The following is an 18,566-nucleotide window of genomic DNA, read 5'->3' as shown; positions in this document are numbered from 1 at the left end:
CACACGCGCCCAGCGTGAGTTCTAAGCTACCGGGTCCAGGACGCGAACCACGGTCGACTACGTGGGAGTCCAGCGACATAGCCATTACGCTAACTGCTGTTTCCCACAACACCTTTCATGAAGTAGATTTTAATATTATTATACCCATTTATAGATGAGAAGACTACGAAACAGAGGTTAAATAACTTGAGACAGGATTTGCATTTTGACAACCTTGCTCTAGAGTCCCATTTTACTTTATGATACATAGAAAGAAAAATTTAGGTTGCCAGTAGAGAATGATTAGAGCAATGATGTAAATTAGAGAGAGGATGTAAAAGTCAGATGAGGAAGAGAATAAAAAGCAAAGAAAAAGAGGCCCAGGTAGTGGTGCAATGATAACACAATAATCTGAAAGGCTGATCCACTTGGAAATGTTTCAGATTCATGTCTGGAGACCTCCCTGAACACACTGAGTACACTCTGACCATGATCAACTGGCTGAAGTTAGGAGTGGATTGGGGCATGAAGACCCTTTTGAGCTTGCCTATCTCTATCTCTTTTATTCTCTCTCTCTCTCTTTCCTACTTTCTGTATCTTTCTAGCTCACATAAGAAAGAAAGAAACTGGGGCCAGCAGGTGGTGTGGTGATTAAGGGCCCTGGAATCCCACATGGTTGACCATGATTCGAGTACTGGACCTAGCGACTTGCTTTCTCACTACCTCTCTCCCTGTCCTTCTCTGGTCAAATTAAATAAATTAATTAAATTAAGGTAATTCTAAAAAAGAAGAAGAAGAAAGAAGCTTTTCTTTAAAAAGGAAGAAAAAGTAAATAAAAAGGCATGGAACATTTCGTGTCTGAAAAGTAATAGGAATAAAAATTGATTGTTTTGAAAAGAGAAGGAATAGGTTGGGAGAACAGCAAAGGCATAGGATTTCCTGATAATTCATGATTACCTGGAATTATGGTGTAGGATTGAATATATTTAAGATTCAGAATTTGAACATAAAAAGGTATTAAGTATGTTTAGGGAAAGTGCAGATGAAAAAAGGTAATAAAGAATATCTTTTTAAAAAAATTTGCTGGGACCAGCAGTTGGCGCAATGGTTATGTTGCTGGATTCCTGTGTAGTCAACTGCAGCTTGAGTCCTGGACCCAATGGCTTAAAAATTCATACTGGGAGGGGCCAGCAGGTGCCATGTTGATTAAGGTGTTAGATTCCCACATTTCCGACCGCAGTTCTAGTCTCAGACCTAACGGCTTACTCTCTCTCTTTGTCTGTCCTTCTCTCATCAAATTAAAAAAAAAAAATAACAACAAATAAATAAATAAATATTTTTAAAAAACCCTCAGACTGTGGGGGGGACCAGCTGGTGGCGTGGTAGTTAAGGTGCTGGACACTCCCACATGACTGACCATGGTTTGAGTCCCGGACCTGATGACTTGCTTTCTCACTTTACCTTTCTCTCTCTGTCTCCCTCTAGTCAAAATTTTTAAAAATAAATAAACAAATAAATAAATTTAAAAATAAATCATTCTAAGAAAAAAAAAAAACCTCACACTGGGCACTTGTGCCTGCATACCCAAAATCTCAAGAGAAAAATGGAAGAGAAGGGATTGTGGCATGGCCATCCCCTCTGGGGAGTGATTTCTCATTTTCCATCTCTCTGTCTTTCTGGTAAGCACATGTGCCCTATAGCAAAAATCTCTCTCAAAATTTTTTTGCTTTAAGACATGCGTGTTTGTTGGAGAGATAGAGACAGAGAGAGGGAAAGTGAGGATGGTGACCACAGCACAATCCATTCTCCTCTACTTTTTTTTTTTTTTTTGCTTTTGCTACAGGGCATGTGTGCTCACCAGAAAGACAGAGAGAGACAGAAAGACAGAAAGCGAGAAATTACCCCCCCGGGGGGATGGCCACTCCACAATCCCCACTTCTCCATTTTCCGCTCGGGATCCTGGGCATGCACGCACACTCGCACAGCGTGAGTCTAAGCCACCGGGTCCAGGACTCGAACCACGGTTGACTACATGGGAGTCCAGTGACGTAGCCGTTACGCCAACTGCTGGTCTCATCCTCTTGAAACTTTGGGCACACATGCACATGAGGCTGGAGTGTCTCAAGCTGCTGGGTCTGGGATTCTGACCGTGCAATTGGCCATGTGGGACCCAGCCATCTGATTAGCCTGATAATATCTTTTTCCTCCAGGTTTATCCACATTGCCAAAAATGACAGAATTTCCTTATTTTTTAAGGCCGAATAGTAGTCCATTGTGTTGATATGCTACATGTTTTTCTCTCTCTTTTTATTAATTTTTGCTATAGGACATATGCCCTTGCCAGAGAGAGAGAAAGAGAGAGAGAGTGAGAAAGTACCACCCCCAGGGTGGATGGCCACGTTGCAGTCCCTTCTCTTCTATTCTCCCCTTGGGAGTTTGGACATGCATGCACACATGCCCAGAATGTTTTTCAGGCCACTGAGTCTGGGACTCTCACAATACAGTCTGCCATGTGGAATCTAGCCACCTTAATCTCCACACCATCTGCTGGCCCATCCATACTATTGATACATTTCCTTTCCTTTTCTTTTTTTTTATCATTTATTTATTTATTTTTACATTTTCCCACAAGCATTTACTTTACATATCAAAAACTTTTGCTCATACTCTATAGTTCTTGACAGTTAATAAACAACTTGCAAAATTTTGAAATACTGAATTTTAAAGATAATGTTCAAAATATTTCTTATAATTTTGTTTGTGACTCGATAACAGAGACAGTATGGTTTTAAATATTTTTGAGAAAATATTTACGTGTCAACTGCTCAAACTATTGAAAAGCAAACGCCCAGCATGCAAGTCACATGTAAACCTCAATTTAGCCCTGCCTACCAAGTATTCCGTGATATACCATCTGCTAGCAAAGATCAGTCTCTTTTTCTTCCTTGAAAATCTTCCTCAATATCATCCTCTGTTTGTGATTGCTCTTTTGCAATCTTTACTGATTACAATGCTGGGCTGGAAAAATCCAAGTTATTTTATGGTATGAATTCTTTTATATAGCTTCTCTAATCCTCTCTGCCTTGCAGAACTGTTTATACTGCCAGGCCATCCTTCAAAGAGCTTCTGTTGGCTTACTTGAGATCTACCTTAGTTCCATAGTTTTCTGATTAATCTTCAGATATGACATTCTAATCAAAGCCCTGTCCACTAATGAGTATTTTCATTTTCTGATTCAATGCAACAGGTATTATTGAACTTATGCAAATAACTCTTCGCCACAAAATAAGAATACTCCCAAATAATTTCCAATTCCAGAGGGATCAGGAAGGAAGAAAAAATTATGTTTCCATTTAAAGAAACAAACAAGAAGAAAAAATATTTTAACAAATTGCTAAATGTATCAACAGCTCAAAAGAAAGCAAACTCCTTAAATTGGTAAAACAAAACAGACTAAAAAAAAGTCAGTAATGTTTTACTCAAAAGTCATAAAATTCTGGGACCAGCAGTTAGTGTAATGGCTATGTTGCTGGACTCCCACGTAGTCGACCGCGGTTTGCGTCCCGGATCCGGTGGCTTAAACTCACACCGGGCGCATGTGCTTGCGTGCCCAAGATCCCGATAGGAGAATGGAGGAAAAGGGATTGTGGCGTGGCCATCCCCTCTGGGGGGTGGTTTCTCACTTTCTGTCTCTCTGTCTTTCTGGCGAGCACACGCAAAAACCTATAGCAAAAACCTCTCCAAAAAAAAAAAATACCTCCCTCAAAAGTATTAAAATTAGATTAGTCCAGGGACCAACAGTTGGCGTAATGGCTATGTCTCTGGACTCCCATGTGGTCAACTGCGGTTCAAGTCCCAGATCTGGTGGCTTAAACTCATGCCGTCCATGTGTGCACGCGTGCTCAAGATCCAGAGAGGAGAATGGAGGAGAAGGGATTGAGGCATGGTCATCCCCTCTGGGGGGGGTGATTTCTCGCTTTCTGTCTCTCTGTCTCTCTCTGTCTGGCAAGCGCACGCACCCTATAGCAAAAACCTCTCCCAAAAAAAAGAAAAAATAAATAAAAGTCATAAAATTCTATTTCAACAGTTCAGTCTTACGTTCAATCTCTCTTCTGTTGAATTTGCAGTGTTACTGTGGTCCGATCTTTCCATTTCAAACTGTTGAAAAGCAACAACTGTTAAATCTTGGGAGTTAACATTCAATGTTATTATTGATATTTCTTGTCCCTAGCATTAAGTTGGTAATTTTCTTGGTTGCTTTTTGTTCTCTTATTTCTGTATGTGTGTCTTTAGTTTTCCTGGTAGAGCACTCCTTTTAAAACTTCTTGAAGAGTGGGTCTAGTATTTGGCACATTTTTTCAGGTCTTGTTTATCTGAGAATGTTTTTATCCTTTCTTTTCATATGAAGGATAATCTTGCTGTGTATAATATTCTTGGTTGAAACTGTTTTTCACTTAACACTTTGAATATATTTTTCCATTCTTTCCTTGCTCACATTATATCTAATGAGATGTCTGATTTTAGCCTGATGGGATAACCTTTAAAAGTAACCCAACGTTTCTATCTTGCCAATTTTAATATATTGTCTTTGTCTGTGGATTTTTGCCAATCTGGCTATGATGTGCCTTGGAGATCTTTCTGGGTTGATTCTATTAGGGGTCCTTTGTATTTCTTGGGTCTGGATATTTGAATGACTCTCTAGATTAGGAAAGTTTTCTTCTAGGATTTCATGGAATAGATTATCAATGCCCTTATTAGTTTCTTCACCTAGGATACTGATTATCTGGATGTTTGGGTGCTTAATTATGTCTAGTATTTCTTGTACAATATTCTCAATTTTGGGGGTTATTTTCTCACTTTTTTTTCCCCCTAGATCAGAGATTTTGCCTTCAACATCTGAGATTCGATCTTCTACATGGACTAATCTGCTTTTTTTTTTTTTTTTTTTTTGAGAGGTTTTTGCTATAAGGTACATGTGCTTGCCAGAAAGAGAGAGACAGAGAGACAGAAAGCGAGAAATCACTCCCCAGGGGGAATGACCATGCCACAATCCCTTCTCCTTCATTCTCCTCTCTGGATCTTGAACACGCATGCACACACGGACGGCATGAGTTTAAGCCACCAGATCCGGGACTCGAACTGCAGTTGACCACATGGGAGTCCGGCGACATAGCCATTACGCCAACTGTTGGTTCCTGGACTAATCTACTTTTAATACTTTTGAGGGAGGTGGTTTTTTTTTTTTTTGACAGGTTTTTGCTATGGGTTTTTTGCGCGCACTCGCCAGAAAGACAGAGAGACAGAAAGCAAGAAATCACCCCCCAGAGGGGATGGCCATGCTGCAATCCCTTCTCCTCCATTCTCCTCTCGGGATCTTGGGCACGCACGCACATGCGCCTGGCGTGAGTTTAAGCCGCCGGGTCCGGGACTCGAACCTTGGTCGACTACGTGGGAGTCCAGCGACATAGCCATTACGCTAACTGCTGGTCCCAAGGGAGGTTTTGATTTCCTGAATTGCAGCTTTCATCTCTAATAGCTCCATTTGATTCTTTTTTATGGTGTGTATTTCCTCTTTCAGATCACGCAAGAACTTCCTCACCTCCTGGAACTCATTGTCTCTTTTCTCCTGCATCTTCTGGAGTTCATTGTCTCTCAGCTTCTACATTTTGTTCAGTTTGGTCACTATGAATATTCTGAATTCTCTATCAGACATTTCCATGAATTCTACTGTACTATCTATGGATGACAAAGGATTGTTCTTTTCCCTTAAGGAAGAGACATTTTCTTGGTTTCTCATATGTTTTGTGCCTCTGTGGTGATTTCTGGTCATTCTGTGACAAAATCTCTCCTCCACTGTACTTTGTAAGGTGGTATCCACAGAAAGAGATTATGAGTTCAGATTTATAAAAATAAATTTCTTCCTTAAAGCAGGAAGTTCAATAAGCATTGGGGATTTCAATGACTCTAAAAATATTAAGATGCTTGGCTACTGCACACTTAGGCCTATTTAGACATTCAGTGTGTGGAGAGGGAAGAGCAGAGTGGGAAAATAAGGTTAAAAAAAAAAAAGGAAAAGAAAAAATCTAGGCAAAAGCGACCAAAAGAGAGTACAAAAAAAAATTTTTTTTTTTAAGTGAAAAATGAAAAGTGCGTAGCACCAGAACACACCTCAGCTTTAAAATAGCTTCTGAAAGGAACCAGCAGTTAACGTAATGGTTATGTTGCTGGACTCCCACGTAGTCGACTACGGTTCGCATCTCGGACCCAGTGGCTTAAATCTTACGCTGGGCGCGTGTGCGTGCGTGCCCAAGATCCTGAGAGGAGAATGGAGGAGAAGGGGTTACAGCATGACCATCCCCACTGGGGGGTGATTTCTCGCTTTCTGTCTCTCTGTCTCTCTCTGTCTGTCTGGCGAGCGCATGCGCCCTATAGCGAAAACCTCTCAAAAAAAAAAAATAGCTTCTGAAATTAGCAAGAGAAAGAAAAGGTCCAAGATGAGGAGAAATGGTTTAAAGTTTTTTTTTAAAATTTAAAAATTTGAAAAATAGAAATAGAGAGCACGTGAGACAGACAGACAGACACAGACAGACAGAGGACAGAGGTCGCCCTACCTTGTTTGAGTATTTCAGGAGTCTAGAAGATGGAGTTTAAAGCATAGCTTCCCTGAACACACCAGGACGCACCTCAGGCTTAAAATCGCTTCTTGTCTGAGTATTTCGGGAGTCTATTGATGTTTTCATGATCCCACATATTATGTGGAATCTTAAAAAGATTGGGTTTATAGAATTAGAGAATAGAATGGTAGTTACCAGAGGTTAGGAAGAGAGTGAGGGAGGGAATTAAGAGGTGTTTGTGGAAGGTACAAAGTTTCAGTTAGACAGGAGGAATGAATTTTTGAGATCTATAGGATTTTGACTATAGTCAATAATAATGTACTGTATATTTCAAAATAGTAAATTTCAAATATCTCAGCATGAAAAGTGATAAATAAGGTCTAGCACCTTTGGCGCAGGTGATAGAGTACTGATCTGCAGTGCTGGAAGCCACATGGCTGACTGGGAGTTTGGAACCTTTGTCGATCTGAAACATTCTGGGTACATATGTCCAAGATCTTGACTAATTAGAGGGCAGGGAGAAGGGGATTGCAGCATGATAGACCCTGTTGAGGGTGCCTGTCTTTCTCTCAGTAAACTTAAAAAGATAAATAAAGCAGGGGGTGGATATGTTAATAAGCCTGATTTAATCATTTCACATTGTGTTTTTGTATCAAAGCATCACATTGTGCTCCCTAAATGTATGCATTATGATTTGTCTATTAAAAATAATATTAATTGGGGCTAGCAGGTGGCATAGTGGTTAAGGCACTGGACTCCCACATGGCCCATTGTGGTTCAAGTGCTGGACCTGGTGGCTTGAAACTCATGCCAGGTGCATGTGTTTGCATTACCAAAATTCTAGGAAGAAAATAGAGAAGGAATTGCGGCATGGCCATCCCTTCAGGGGATGATTTCTCACTTTCCCTTTCTCTGTCTGTCTCTTGTGAGTGAATGTGCCCTATGGCAAAAATCTTAATAATATTAACTTAGGGCTGGCTTTGTGGTGCAGTGGAAATGTGCTACATAAGAGAAGCTAAATTCTACAGGACAACTGTAGTTTGAATCTCCAGTCTTGTCAGCACAAAATATTCCATGCACACATGTGAATATCTATATGCCATGGGCTAGAGGAAGGGTATTGCAGCATTATCAGACCTCTATAGGGCCCATGTGCTCACCAGAGAGACAAAGAGAGAGACAAAATGAGAAATTACCCCCAAGGGGGATTTCCATGCCTCAATCCCTCCTTCTCCATTCTCCTCTTGAGATTTTGGGCACGCATGCACATGCGCCTGATATAAGAGTTAAGCCACTGGGTCCAGGGCTTGAACTGTGGTTGACTACATGGGAGTCCAGGGATATAACCATTATGCCATCTGCTGGTCCCTTGTTTTAAAGAATTTATAAAACAAGAATATTCTTTTCCTTTAAGGATTGGGTATGGAAGTTTTTCTTCTTTTTTTTTAGTGTTTTGTTTTTGTTTTGTACAGAGTATATGCGCTTGCTGGAAAGAGACAGAGAGAGAGGGAAAGTGAGAAATCATCTCCCGGGGGATGGCCACTCCAAAATCCCTTCTCCTCCATTTTCCTCTCAGAATTTTGGACATACATACAGACATTCCCAGCATATTTTTTAAGCTATCAGCCAGGTCCCATACTCGAACCATGCAGTAAGCCTTGTGGGATCCAGCTGCCTTAACCACCATGACACCTACTGTCCTGGAAGTTTTTCTTCTTGTTGTTGTTTTCCCCCTAAGGCAGGGTCTGCTATGTTGCACTTGCTGACTTTGAACTCATGATCCTCCTGCCTTAGCTTCCTGGGATTACAGCGACCACCAAACCTACCTTAGAAGTTTTCATCTCTATCCTGACTATGTTACATCTCATACCTTGTTTATTGTTTTGCAGATCAGATTTAATTTCAGTGTAAAGGTAAATGGAATCATCTCCACAGAGATCTTTGAGTAAGTCCTTAAATTCCCAGCCTAAGATGACGCCATGTCTCTACAATTGTTCTCAGCCATTATTGTCCCATTTCCAGTAGGTTCATAGTTTTGTTGTTTTGTTTTGTTTTGTTTTGACCCAGAGACACCTTGAAACTAATTTTCTATGGCTTCCATATTTTCCTATTTTATATTAGCTTTTAATGAGCAAGTTAATTCATCTAAACCTTTTATGTCTTTCCCTTTCACTGGATGGGGTAAGCTTAATAATTGCCTTTTTTCTCCTGGATTAAATGGTTACTGAATCCTTGTAATTGCTAGGGTGATATTAATTATGGGCCAAAATTTGTATCAAGCAGAGACTGATTCTTCAAATCTTTGAGATGGCTAAATTCTTGTTTGGTTCTGTTTTTGCTTTGCAGGATGGAAAATGAACCCACTTTGAACCTGTTGAATGGAATTGCTCTTGTTGTAAACTATCAGCATTATTGGAGGTGAAGGCAAAAAGCATTGTCTCTCTCCATGGTTTACTCTCCCATTATAAGTATGAATGTGGGCAGAAACTGAAAATGATCTCACTTGTTTTTTTTAAGAGCCAGGTGTCAGCTTCTCTGTAATAAAAGTAAAATACTTTTAAGTTATTTGTGTTGAAAACTGTTATTATTCTTGGCTCCTTGAATATATTCTAATTGAGCAGAAGAAAGTTCCTTCTCCCCTCCATGCCCATTTTCTTCTGTAAATGAAATGAAACAAACCCTTCTAATTCTAGTCCTATTTAGACATGAGAAGAGACAATTGTGAATTTAAAAGTTTACTTGAACTCTTGGCAAGAGAGATGCTATGAGTACAAAGAAATTCATTGTGCATTATTTTTTGTGTGCTAGCATTTTGTATTGGTTTGGAAATCATTTATCCCCCATCTCTGACTTCTTCAGACTCCAAAAATATAAATCCATGGAGAAGTTGGTGAATATGGGACAAACGGAATCCTTCTGCCTTATCTTCCCATGCCGTCCAACTACCACAAAATGCAAAGGGAACATGGATTATATATATTTAAAAAAGACTTTGAGAATAAGAAACTGCCTTTAGTAGCAGCAAAGTAGGAGCCATGATACCATCTCTGAAATGCCAATTTTCTACTCTTTACATTGCTGTTATTCTCTGAGTGGGAAACAAGTTACTTACTCCAACAAAACCTCTGTGATTGGTTATATGGTTATGCATGTGCTAGAGGTTATAAAAGAAATTTTGAATGTTATTTAAAATAATTTCTTAAGAGAGGAAAAAAGTTACATTTGTCTGTTTTCTGACAGTAGACCAAAATTCAGTACAACCAAATCGCACTGTGACAGAATCCACCCTGTACTAGGACATCCAGTAACACTTTGCATTCCTGATGATGTGGCTGGCTTAGACTTATTGGAAGGACTGATACTGACTCCAGCTGCTGCTCTGTGCCCCAACCCGAAGGTCTTTTGCAACCAGCTGAATAGGATTTCTTCAATTTCCATATCCTTTTGCTGACAAATTCCATTCAATTGTCTTTGAAAATGGGTTCAGGGACCAGCGGATGGTGTAGTAGTTTATGTTGCTAGACTCCACAGGGCTGATCATGTTCAAGTCCTAGACCTGGTGGCTTAAAAATCACACTAGGTGTGTGTGCATGTGTGTCCAAGATCCCAGGAGGAGAATGGAGGAGAAGGGGTTGTGGTACGGCCAACCTCCCCGGGGGGTGATTTCTCGCTTTCCCTCTCACTGTCTCTGTCTCTGTCTATGGCAAGCACACATGTCCTATAGCAAACACTTGTAAAAAAAAAAAAAAGAAAAAACGGGTTCATATATTTCAGTTTTAGGAACTCATTTAGTAGTACATGAATTCTGCATTTAAAAACATATATTTGTAAAAACATATAGTCCAATATTAAAGCCAACAATGTTGCTGGGGAACTAAAAATTATAAAATGTACATGTGCCACATGTTTTTCATATAGTCCAACATGACTGAAGCATGGAATGAATGTTGTCAAGAGGAAAAGATGAGGCTGGAAAAGCAGTTAGGAGTTGAATATTGTAGATCCTTAGTGCTACACTAAGGAGTGTGAACTGGATTCTTTGTATAGAGAAAAATCATGGATGTTTTGGCAGGATTCTCTTGAGGCTTATTCAGGATGGATAGGACAAGGAAGTTAATTAAATAAATAGTAAATGAACTTGGTTAGGAGATAAAGAGTGCCTGAACTAAAAGTGGGAGACATGGAAAGATAAGATTCGTCACTGGAGGAAGTCAGGGTGACCAATTCATTATTGTCGTCAAGGGAAACTAGGGACAGAGAATGCCTAAAGCCGATGTCAAGCTAGGAATAGTGCTACTTGGGAGGCTGAGACAGAAGGATTGTGAGTTTAAAAAGAAAAAACTTGATAGGGCAACTTGTGGTATGTTGGTTATGGTGGCTGGATCCCATATGGCCCACTGTGTGATTTGAGTCCCAGACCTGGTAGCTTGAAAAACATGCTGAGTGCGTGTGCTTGCATGCCCAAAATCCCAAGAGATTGGAGGAGAAGGGATTGTGTATCCATCCCTCCACGGGGTTGATTTCTCATTTTCCTTCTGTTTCCCTCTCCAGCAAGTGCAACTGCCCTATAGTGGGGGGTGGGGGGGAGTGATGTCAAGATTTCTATGTTCAGAATAAGCAAAGTTTCGGGAACCAGCAGTTAGCGTAATGGCTATGTTGCTGGACTCCCACATAGTCGACTGTGGTTCGCGTCCGAGACCCGGTGGTTTAAAACTCACGCTGGGCACGTGTGCGTGCATGCCCAAGATCTCGAGAGGAAAATGGAAGAGAAGGGATTGTGGCGTGACCATCCTCCCTGGTGGGTGATTTCTCACTTTCTGTCTCTATGTCTCTGTCTGTCTGTCTGGCGAGCGCACGCACCCTATGGTGAAAATCTCTCAAAAAAAAAAAAAAAGCAAAGTTTCTTTTTGGGGTGATGAGATGTTCTAAAATTGATCATAGTAATGGTTACACAACTCTTTGAAATGCTAAAACCTGCTTGCTTATATATTTTTAATAGGCGAATTGTATGGTATATGAATTATATGCTATTAAAAATATTTTCATGGATGGCTACAGAATAAAGTTACTGTCAACAAGATTCAAAGTTTTAATAGATTAGGGAGAAAAGGAGATGAATTTGGGGGACCAGCAGTTAGCATAATGGCTATGTCGCTGGACTCCCATGTAGTTGACCATGGTTTGAGTCCCGGACCCGGTGGCTTAAACTCACGCTGGGTGCGTGTGTGTGTGTGCCTAAAATCCCGAGAGGAGAATGAAGGAGAAGGGATTTCGACGTGGCCATCCCCTCTGGGAGGTGATTTCTTGCTTTCTATCTCTCTGTCTCTCTCTGTCTTTCTGGCAGCGCACACACCCAATAAGAAAAAACCTCTTCAAAAAAAAAAGATGATGAATTTGTCTTTAAATATGTTTAATGTATGGTGCTTGCAGGACATCCTTTGAAGATGGCAAACTACTATATAGAAATTTTAGTCTGAAACTTGGAAGTGGTCAGATACAGAGATACAGATTTTTAATAAAGTCTTAGTTTTCTCCTCAGGTAAGTGTAGTATAGTGTTGTGTTTCGAACATGACACAGGAGTGTAACTTTTGGAGTCACTACTAATAAGCCACATAAGCAATTTACATGACTCAGTTTTAAATGGGGAATGTAGGGGGCCAGATGGTGGCACAGTGGTAAAACGTGATGCTCTGTGAGCTGACCTACTTGGGAAAGTTCCAGGTTTGTGTCTGGAGACCACTGAGTACACCAGGCACGTGTGTGCTTATGATTCTGAGGTGGAGGGCAGATCTCAATGTCAAGACTCTGTAGGAATGTGTGCTCTCTCTCTCTCTCATTTATAGAAGAAATAATAAATAAACTTAACATTGTTTTTTTAAATTGAGATAATAATACTTCATAGATTTGTTGTTGATTTTTTTCTCTCCCAAAGGTTGTTTTTTAGTTCTGGGAAGTTTGTATGTTTTCAAGAATTAACTGTAATAATCCATGAAACTTTTAGCACATTGCCTAACACAGAATAAGTGCTCAATAAATATTAGCTATTACTATATGATCAAAAATGTAGGAGTAAATGAAGTTATAGGAGAATATAAAGAATGAGAACAAGGAAGCTGGCAGGTGGTATGGTGGTTAAAGGTGCTGGACACTCACATGGCCAATTATGGTTCAAGTCCTGGATCTGGTGGCTTGCTTTCTCACTTTCCCTTTCTCTCTCTGTCTCTCCCTGGCCAAATTAAAGAATAATAATAATAAAGTTAAATAAAATAATTCTTTAAGAAAAAAAGAATGAGAACAACAACAACAAAAGAATAGGAACAGAAGAGGCATGGAATAACAGATGTTAGCTGAGAGTATGGCTTTTTTTTTTTAAAGTTAATTCCATGAGAGAGAGGAATTAGAGAGAGACAGAAAAACAAGTTCTTCACACATTGATCAAGCTGCAATGAGGCTTCACACATTGATCCAAGCCCCAACCTTAGCCAGGAAAGATCACAGGCAGGGCACATTGCACAAGGGATATGAACCTGGGACCTTTCCATATGGTCTCAGTTACCTGAGTGTTTGTTGTCATCGTGCCACTGTGACTGGCCAACTGAGAATATCTGTTAAGGAAGCAGAGGAGCAGGATATTGATAAAGACTGCATGGACATTTTATATTTTAAAATATCACACTGGGCACATCTGAAAGTACCCTAGATTCAGCAGGCTGGAAGACTAGCGGGAGGGAATTGCAGTATGACCAAAGCCTGTGTAGAGTGCTGCTTTCTCTCACACTCTTGTCTCTCTTTCTGTCTCTCTCATACTCTTATCACTATATCATGAATACAAAAGTAATTTATATTTTGGGGCCAGCAGGTGGTCTGATGGTTAATGTCCTGGACTCCCACATGATGAACCACAGTTTGAGTCCTGGACCTGGCAGCTTGAAAATCACACTGGGCATGTGTGTGTACATGCCCAAAATCCCAGGAGGAGAATGGAGAAGGGATTGTAGCAAGACAATCCCCCTGGGAGGTGGTTTTTCACTTTAACTCTCACTGTCTGTCTCTGGCGAGCACACACACTCTGTGATGAAATCTCTTAAAAATACATAAATAAAATAAATATCTACATAGTACAGAAGAGTATAAAATGAAGTTTCTTTTTCCTTCTCATTTTATTCTCTAGAAGGAATGAGACAAATTTGCTTTCCATTCAGATTTCTTTTATTTCAGTGGGAAAATTTAACAAATAAATAGATAATAGGTAGTAATAAGTGCAGTGAAGATATTTTTTTAAAAAGCAGGTTAAGTGACAGAATAATGAGGAGGTTATTTATTTATTTATTTATTTATTTATTTATTTATATAGAGAGATTTTTGCTATAGGGAATGTAAGCTCAATGGAGAGGCAGAAAGATAGAAAGCAAGAAATCACACCCCAGGAGGTATGGCCACGCCACAGTCCCTGCTCCTTCATTCTCTCTTGGGATTTTGGGCACATGTGCCCGGCATGAGTTTGAAGCCACTGGGTCCAGGACTCAAACTGCAGTTGGCTATATGGGAGTTCAGCGAAGTAACCATTATGGCGTCTGCTAGTTCCAAGGATGTTATTTTAAATATGATCTGTGAAGACTGTGAGGAGGTGATATTTTAATGATGAGAGAACTAGCTATGAAAATTGCGGTGGGATTTCGGTTTCTGAAAATGTCAAACTTGGTAAAAAAAATTACTAGGACTCTGGATGTTGATGATATCAGGCACTGATTTAAAAAATTAAAAAAAAAACCTGTTTACTGTATTTTAAAAAATGGAACTGTCAATACAAAATACAAAAGGGTTTTATTTGGGAATAATATATAAAAATTAGAATTGTAATCCAGAGTGTGCACACACACACACGTGCGCGCACGCACACACACACACACACACACACAGTCTGGGGTAGTCTGTATTATGTCAGAGAACAAAAGAAAAAGTTGAGGTTTTATCGGGAAAGAGAAAAGTTACTTAAATTGTTTTGAAAGTAGTTTTAAAATTAGTTTTGAAATTAGTACTTGTGGCAGTCTACAGGAGCTTGTGAGCTCTGGTTACTGAGTTTCGCTAGGTAAAACTTGTTGTACAGTCATGGTCTTATGAAACAGTTTGTGGTTCAGTGATTTGTGACCTGAGTGCTCCCCCACCCCCCGCCCCTGCCTTTCTACTTTATTAGTTATAACAAGATTAAGATAATCAGTTTTCACAAAAGCCACGTTTGAAAATTTTACTAGGAAACTCAAAGCTATAAAATGTGACATAGCTTTAACAGCAACCAAACAGAAATCGTGGAACCAAAACATATCTTGGATAATGCATTTTATGAAAAAACTACGCATAGATTTCAATGTTTTGCACTAAAATAAGCTTGTACATTAATTTCATTTTTTATAAATTTTTTGAAGTACCCTCATACAATAACCTATACTTAAATTCAATATGCAGGGTTGTTTTGTTTTGTTTTTGTTTTGCCAGAGGGTTCTTACCAGAGAGAGATGGAGAAACAGAGAGGGAAAATGAGAAAACATCCTCCACAGGGAATGGTCATGCAGCAATCCCTTCTCTTCCATTTCTCCATCCTTTTGGAATTGTGACCCTATGTGTTCTTCAAGTTGCTAAGTCCAGGAATTAAATTATGCAGTTATCTATGTGGAATCCAGCTGCCATAACCACCATGCCATCATGGCCCAGTAAACAAATTTAACAGCACATTAGATACAACCTTAGTGAATTTGAAAACTGAAAGATAAGGATAGCAAAAACTTAGCAAAATAAAACAAAGAGAGGCAAAAGGTTGGAAAACACAGAAGAGATGTTAACTACTGTTTTCTACTGAGGAAACAGTAAAACTGTCTCATGTATATTTATTTCATGTCCCAATTGAGAAAAGAGAAATTAGGGAAGAAACAATATTTGATGAGTTAATGACTGAAAAACTAAAACAGATTTAAGGACTCAACAATCAAGTAGGATAAGTAAAAAGATATTCATACATGTAGAAGACAAAAACAAAGAAAAATATTAAATTTTTAAAAACAAAGAAAAATATTAAATTAGGGAAGTCAGATAACTTTCAAAAGAGAAATTGACAGCTGACTGTTCTATACCAATAGAAGGTGGTAAACTAAGAGTGTTAATGTCTTGAAGTAAAAATAATCATAAACCTAGAATTTCACACCTGACAAAAATATTTCTTGAGATGAAATCTACATATTTATTATGTTAATGTCATAATCTATCTAGCAAGAAAAATTAATTTTGGTCAGCTGGTGGCATGGAATTTAAGATAGCTTGATCCCACATGACTGACTACATAGTTTAAGTTCCAGATCTAGCAGATAGAAAAACATGCCAGGCACATGTGCATGCATGCCTGAAATCCCAAGAGGAGAGTAGTGAGGAATTACAGTGTAGCCATCCTGGGAGGTGCTTTCTTACTTTCCCTCTCTCTATGGCAAATATACAAACCCTATAGCATATTTTTTAAAAATTATCTATTTATTTGTTGTGATTTTCAAGCCACCAAGTCCAGTACTCAAACCTTAGTCAGCCGTATGAGAATCTAGTGCCTTAACCACCTTGCCACCTGCTGGCCCCAGCTACAGTGAATTTTTAAAAAAATTACTTCAACTGACTTTAGTACCTAATTTATTTTTTTCATTTTTCCCTCCTAGTGGGTTGTAATTACACTGGAATCCCCTCTCCTCCATTTCTCCATCCAGTTGGGATTTTGGGCACACACAGGCATGCACCTGGCATGCTTTTGAAAACAGTGGGACTGTAACTTGAACTGCATGACTGGCATATTGGATCTGGCCCTCTGGCTTTCCTAACCACCATGCACAGGGCTGTTCTTAGTTTTGACTGTCTTTTTTTTTTTTTTTTTAGGAATTATTTAATTTTATTCATCATTAATTTGACCAGAGAGAGATGGATATAGAGAGGCAAAGTGAGAAAATAAGCCACAAGATCCAAGACTCTAACCACAGTCAGCTATGTGAGAGTCCAGTGCCTAAACCACTACACCATTTGTTGGTCATCTGTTGGTCCCATTAACTGTACATGTGGGATACACTCTAAGGATGAAACTAATTTCAAAGAACATTTTTCTTTTTTTAGTTTTTTTGCCATAGGGTACATGAGCTTGCTGGAGAGAGACAGAGGGGGAATGTGAAAAATTACCCCCCTGTGGGGATGACCATGTCTCAATCCCTTCTCCTTCAGTTTCCTTTGGGGATTTTGGGCACATACACATACACATGCCCAACGTGATTTTTCAAGCCACTGAATCTGATATTCAAACCATAGTCAACCATGTGGGAGGTTAGCATCTTAACCACTATGTCACCTACCAGGCCTCAAAGGACTCTTAAAATTCATTTACTGGCTGGCTGGCTGGCTGGCTTGCTTTCTTTCTTTCTTTTTTCTTTCTTTCTTTCTTTCTTTCTTTCTTTCTTTCTTTCTTTGTTAATTGCCAGTGGACACATGAACTCACCAGAGAGAGGGAGAAGAATCTTCCCAGTGGGACATGGTCATTGCCATAGATTCTTCATTTCTCCCTTCTGTTGGGATTATGGACATGCACTCATGTGTGCCTTGTGTGTTTTTCAAGCTTCAGGGGCTAGGATTCAAATCATGATGGGACATGTGGGATCTGATCCTCTTAGCCACTAGGTTATGGTTTTAGTCCATTCAGTGGTCTTGACTATGAGTAAGAATATTGGTATTTTACATGGAAATTGTTATGTACATACTGATGATAAAACAAGTAATGTTAACATTGTTAGGAACCAACATTTTCAATATCAGATAGAAGATACCTAAATCTTAGTCTGTTATTGTGTTGCTAAACAGAAATACCCAAGGCAGCATAATTTATAAAGAATAGAGGTTTATTTGGTTCTGGTGGCTGGAAAGTCCAGAGATGTTGGGCTAGTTTCAAAATGTGTTGGACAGAAGCAGAAAGGTAATGTGGAAAGAGAGAGAATAACCTGTTGTCTGTCATCTTTTTTTTTCCCCAGAGGGTATATGTGGTTGCCAGAGGATATGTGTGGTCCCTGGAGAGAAACAGAAAGAGAGAGATGGAGGCACCCCTATGGAGGGTGGTCATGCCACAGTCTCATCTCTGTTTTTCTCTCCTTTCAGGATATTGGGCACATAAGCACACACAGGCTTTGTGTTTTTCAGGCTGATGGGTCTGGGACTAGAACTGCACAGTCAGTCACATGGAATCCAGTTACCTTAATCACCATGTCATGGGCTGTATCATCATCTTATTTTTATAACAAACCATAAAAGCAGTAACTCCTTCCTTCCCTTGAGGCACTATTAACATATTCATGAGAAGGCCAAATCTGTGGCCTGGTGGTTAAGGGAGCTGGATCCCACATGGCTTACTATGGAGTGTGAGTCCTGGTCCTGAAGACTTGAATAAACATGTCAGGCACAAAATCACAGCAGGAAGAAGAGGTGAAGGAGAAGAAAAAAGAAAAACAGTACTTCTTAACTTGTGATTTTTGCCCTCAGAGGATATTTGGCAATGTTTGGAGGTATATAAGAGGGAAAGTGAGAAATCACTGCCCCCACCCCCACAGGAGATGGCCACACCACAGTCCCTTCTCTACTCTCCTCTTAGAATCACATGTGCCCCAAATGATTGAACCACAGTCAACCATGCAGGAGTCCAGTGACGTAACCACTACACCATCTGCTGGCCCCACATCTGGAGACATTTAAATTGTCATGGAGGGGGTCATGTCAGGAGCGGTGCTATTTTCATCTAGGATTGAGGCTACTGAATATTTAGTGCACAGGACAGCCCCTAGAATGAAGAATTATTGAGCCCAAAGTGTCAATAATCCTGAAGTTGAGGAAATTTAGGTAGAGGGAGGAAGTCCTGAGAAGGAAACCATTTCAGGAGCTTTTTTTTTTTTTTTTTTTTTTAGAGAGAGATT

The 18,566-nt window shown here is 39.6% G+C and overlaps 1 protein-coding gene across 1 annotated transcript in view; it reads left to right on the top strand.

Annotated features, from left to right (window-relative positions):
* TOP6BL (TOP6B like initiator of meiotic double strand breaks) overlaps nucleotides 1-18,566 on the top strand; it is a 153,048-nt gene that overhangs the window by 83,088 nt on the left and 51,394 nt on the right. Inside the window, 3 exon segments of the mRNA XM_027769429.1 lie at nucleotides 8,483-8,538; nucleotides 8,940-9,011; nucleotides 9,837-10,029. Coding sequence (XP_027625230.1) covers nucleotides 8,483-8,538; nucleotides 8,940-9,011; nucleotides 9,837-10,029 — 321 coding nt within the window.

The sequence above is a fragment of the Tupaia chinensis genome, unplaced genomic scaffold (genome assembly GCF_000334495.1).
Source record: "Tupaia chinensis unplaced genomic scaffold, TupChi_1.0 Scaffold149501_1, whole genome shotgun sequence".
NCBI classification, from domain to species: Eukaryota; Metazoa; Chordata; class Mammalia; order Scandentia; family Tupaiidae; genus Tupaia; species Tupaia belangeri.
This window is presented reverse-complemented; position numbering and strand designations above follow the sequence as displayed.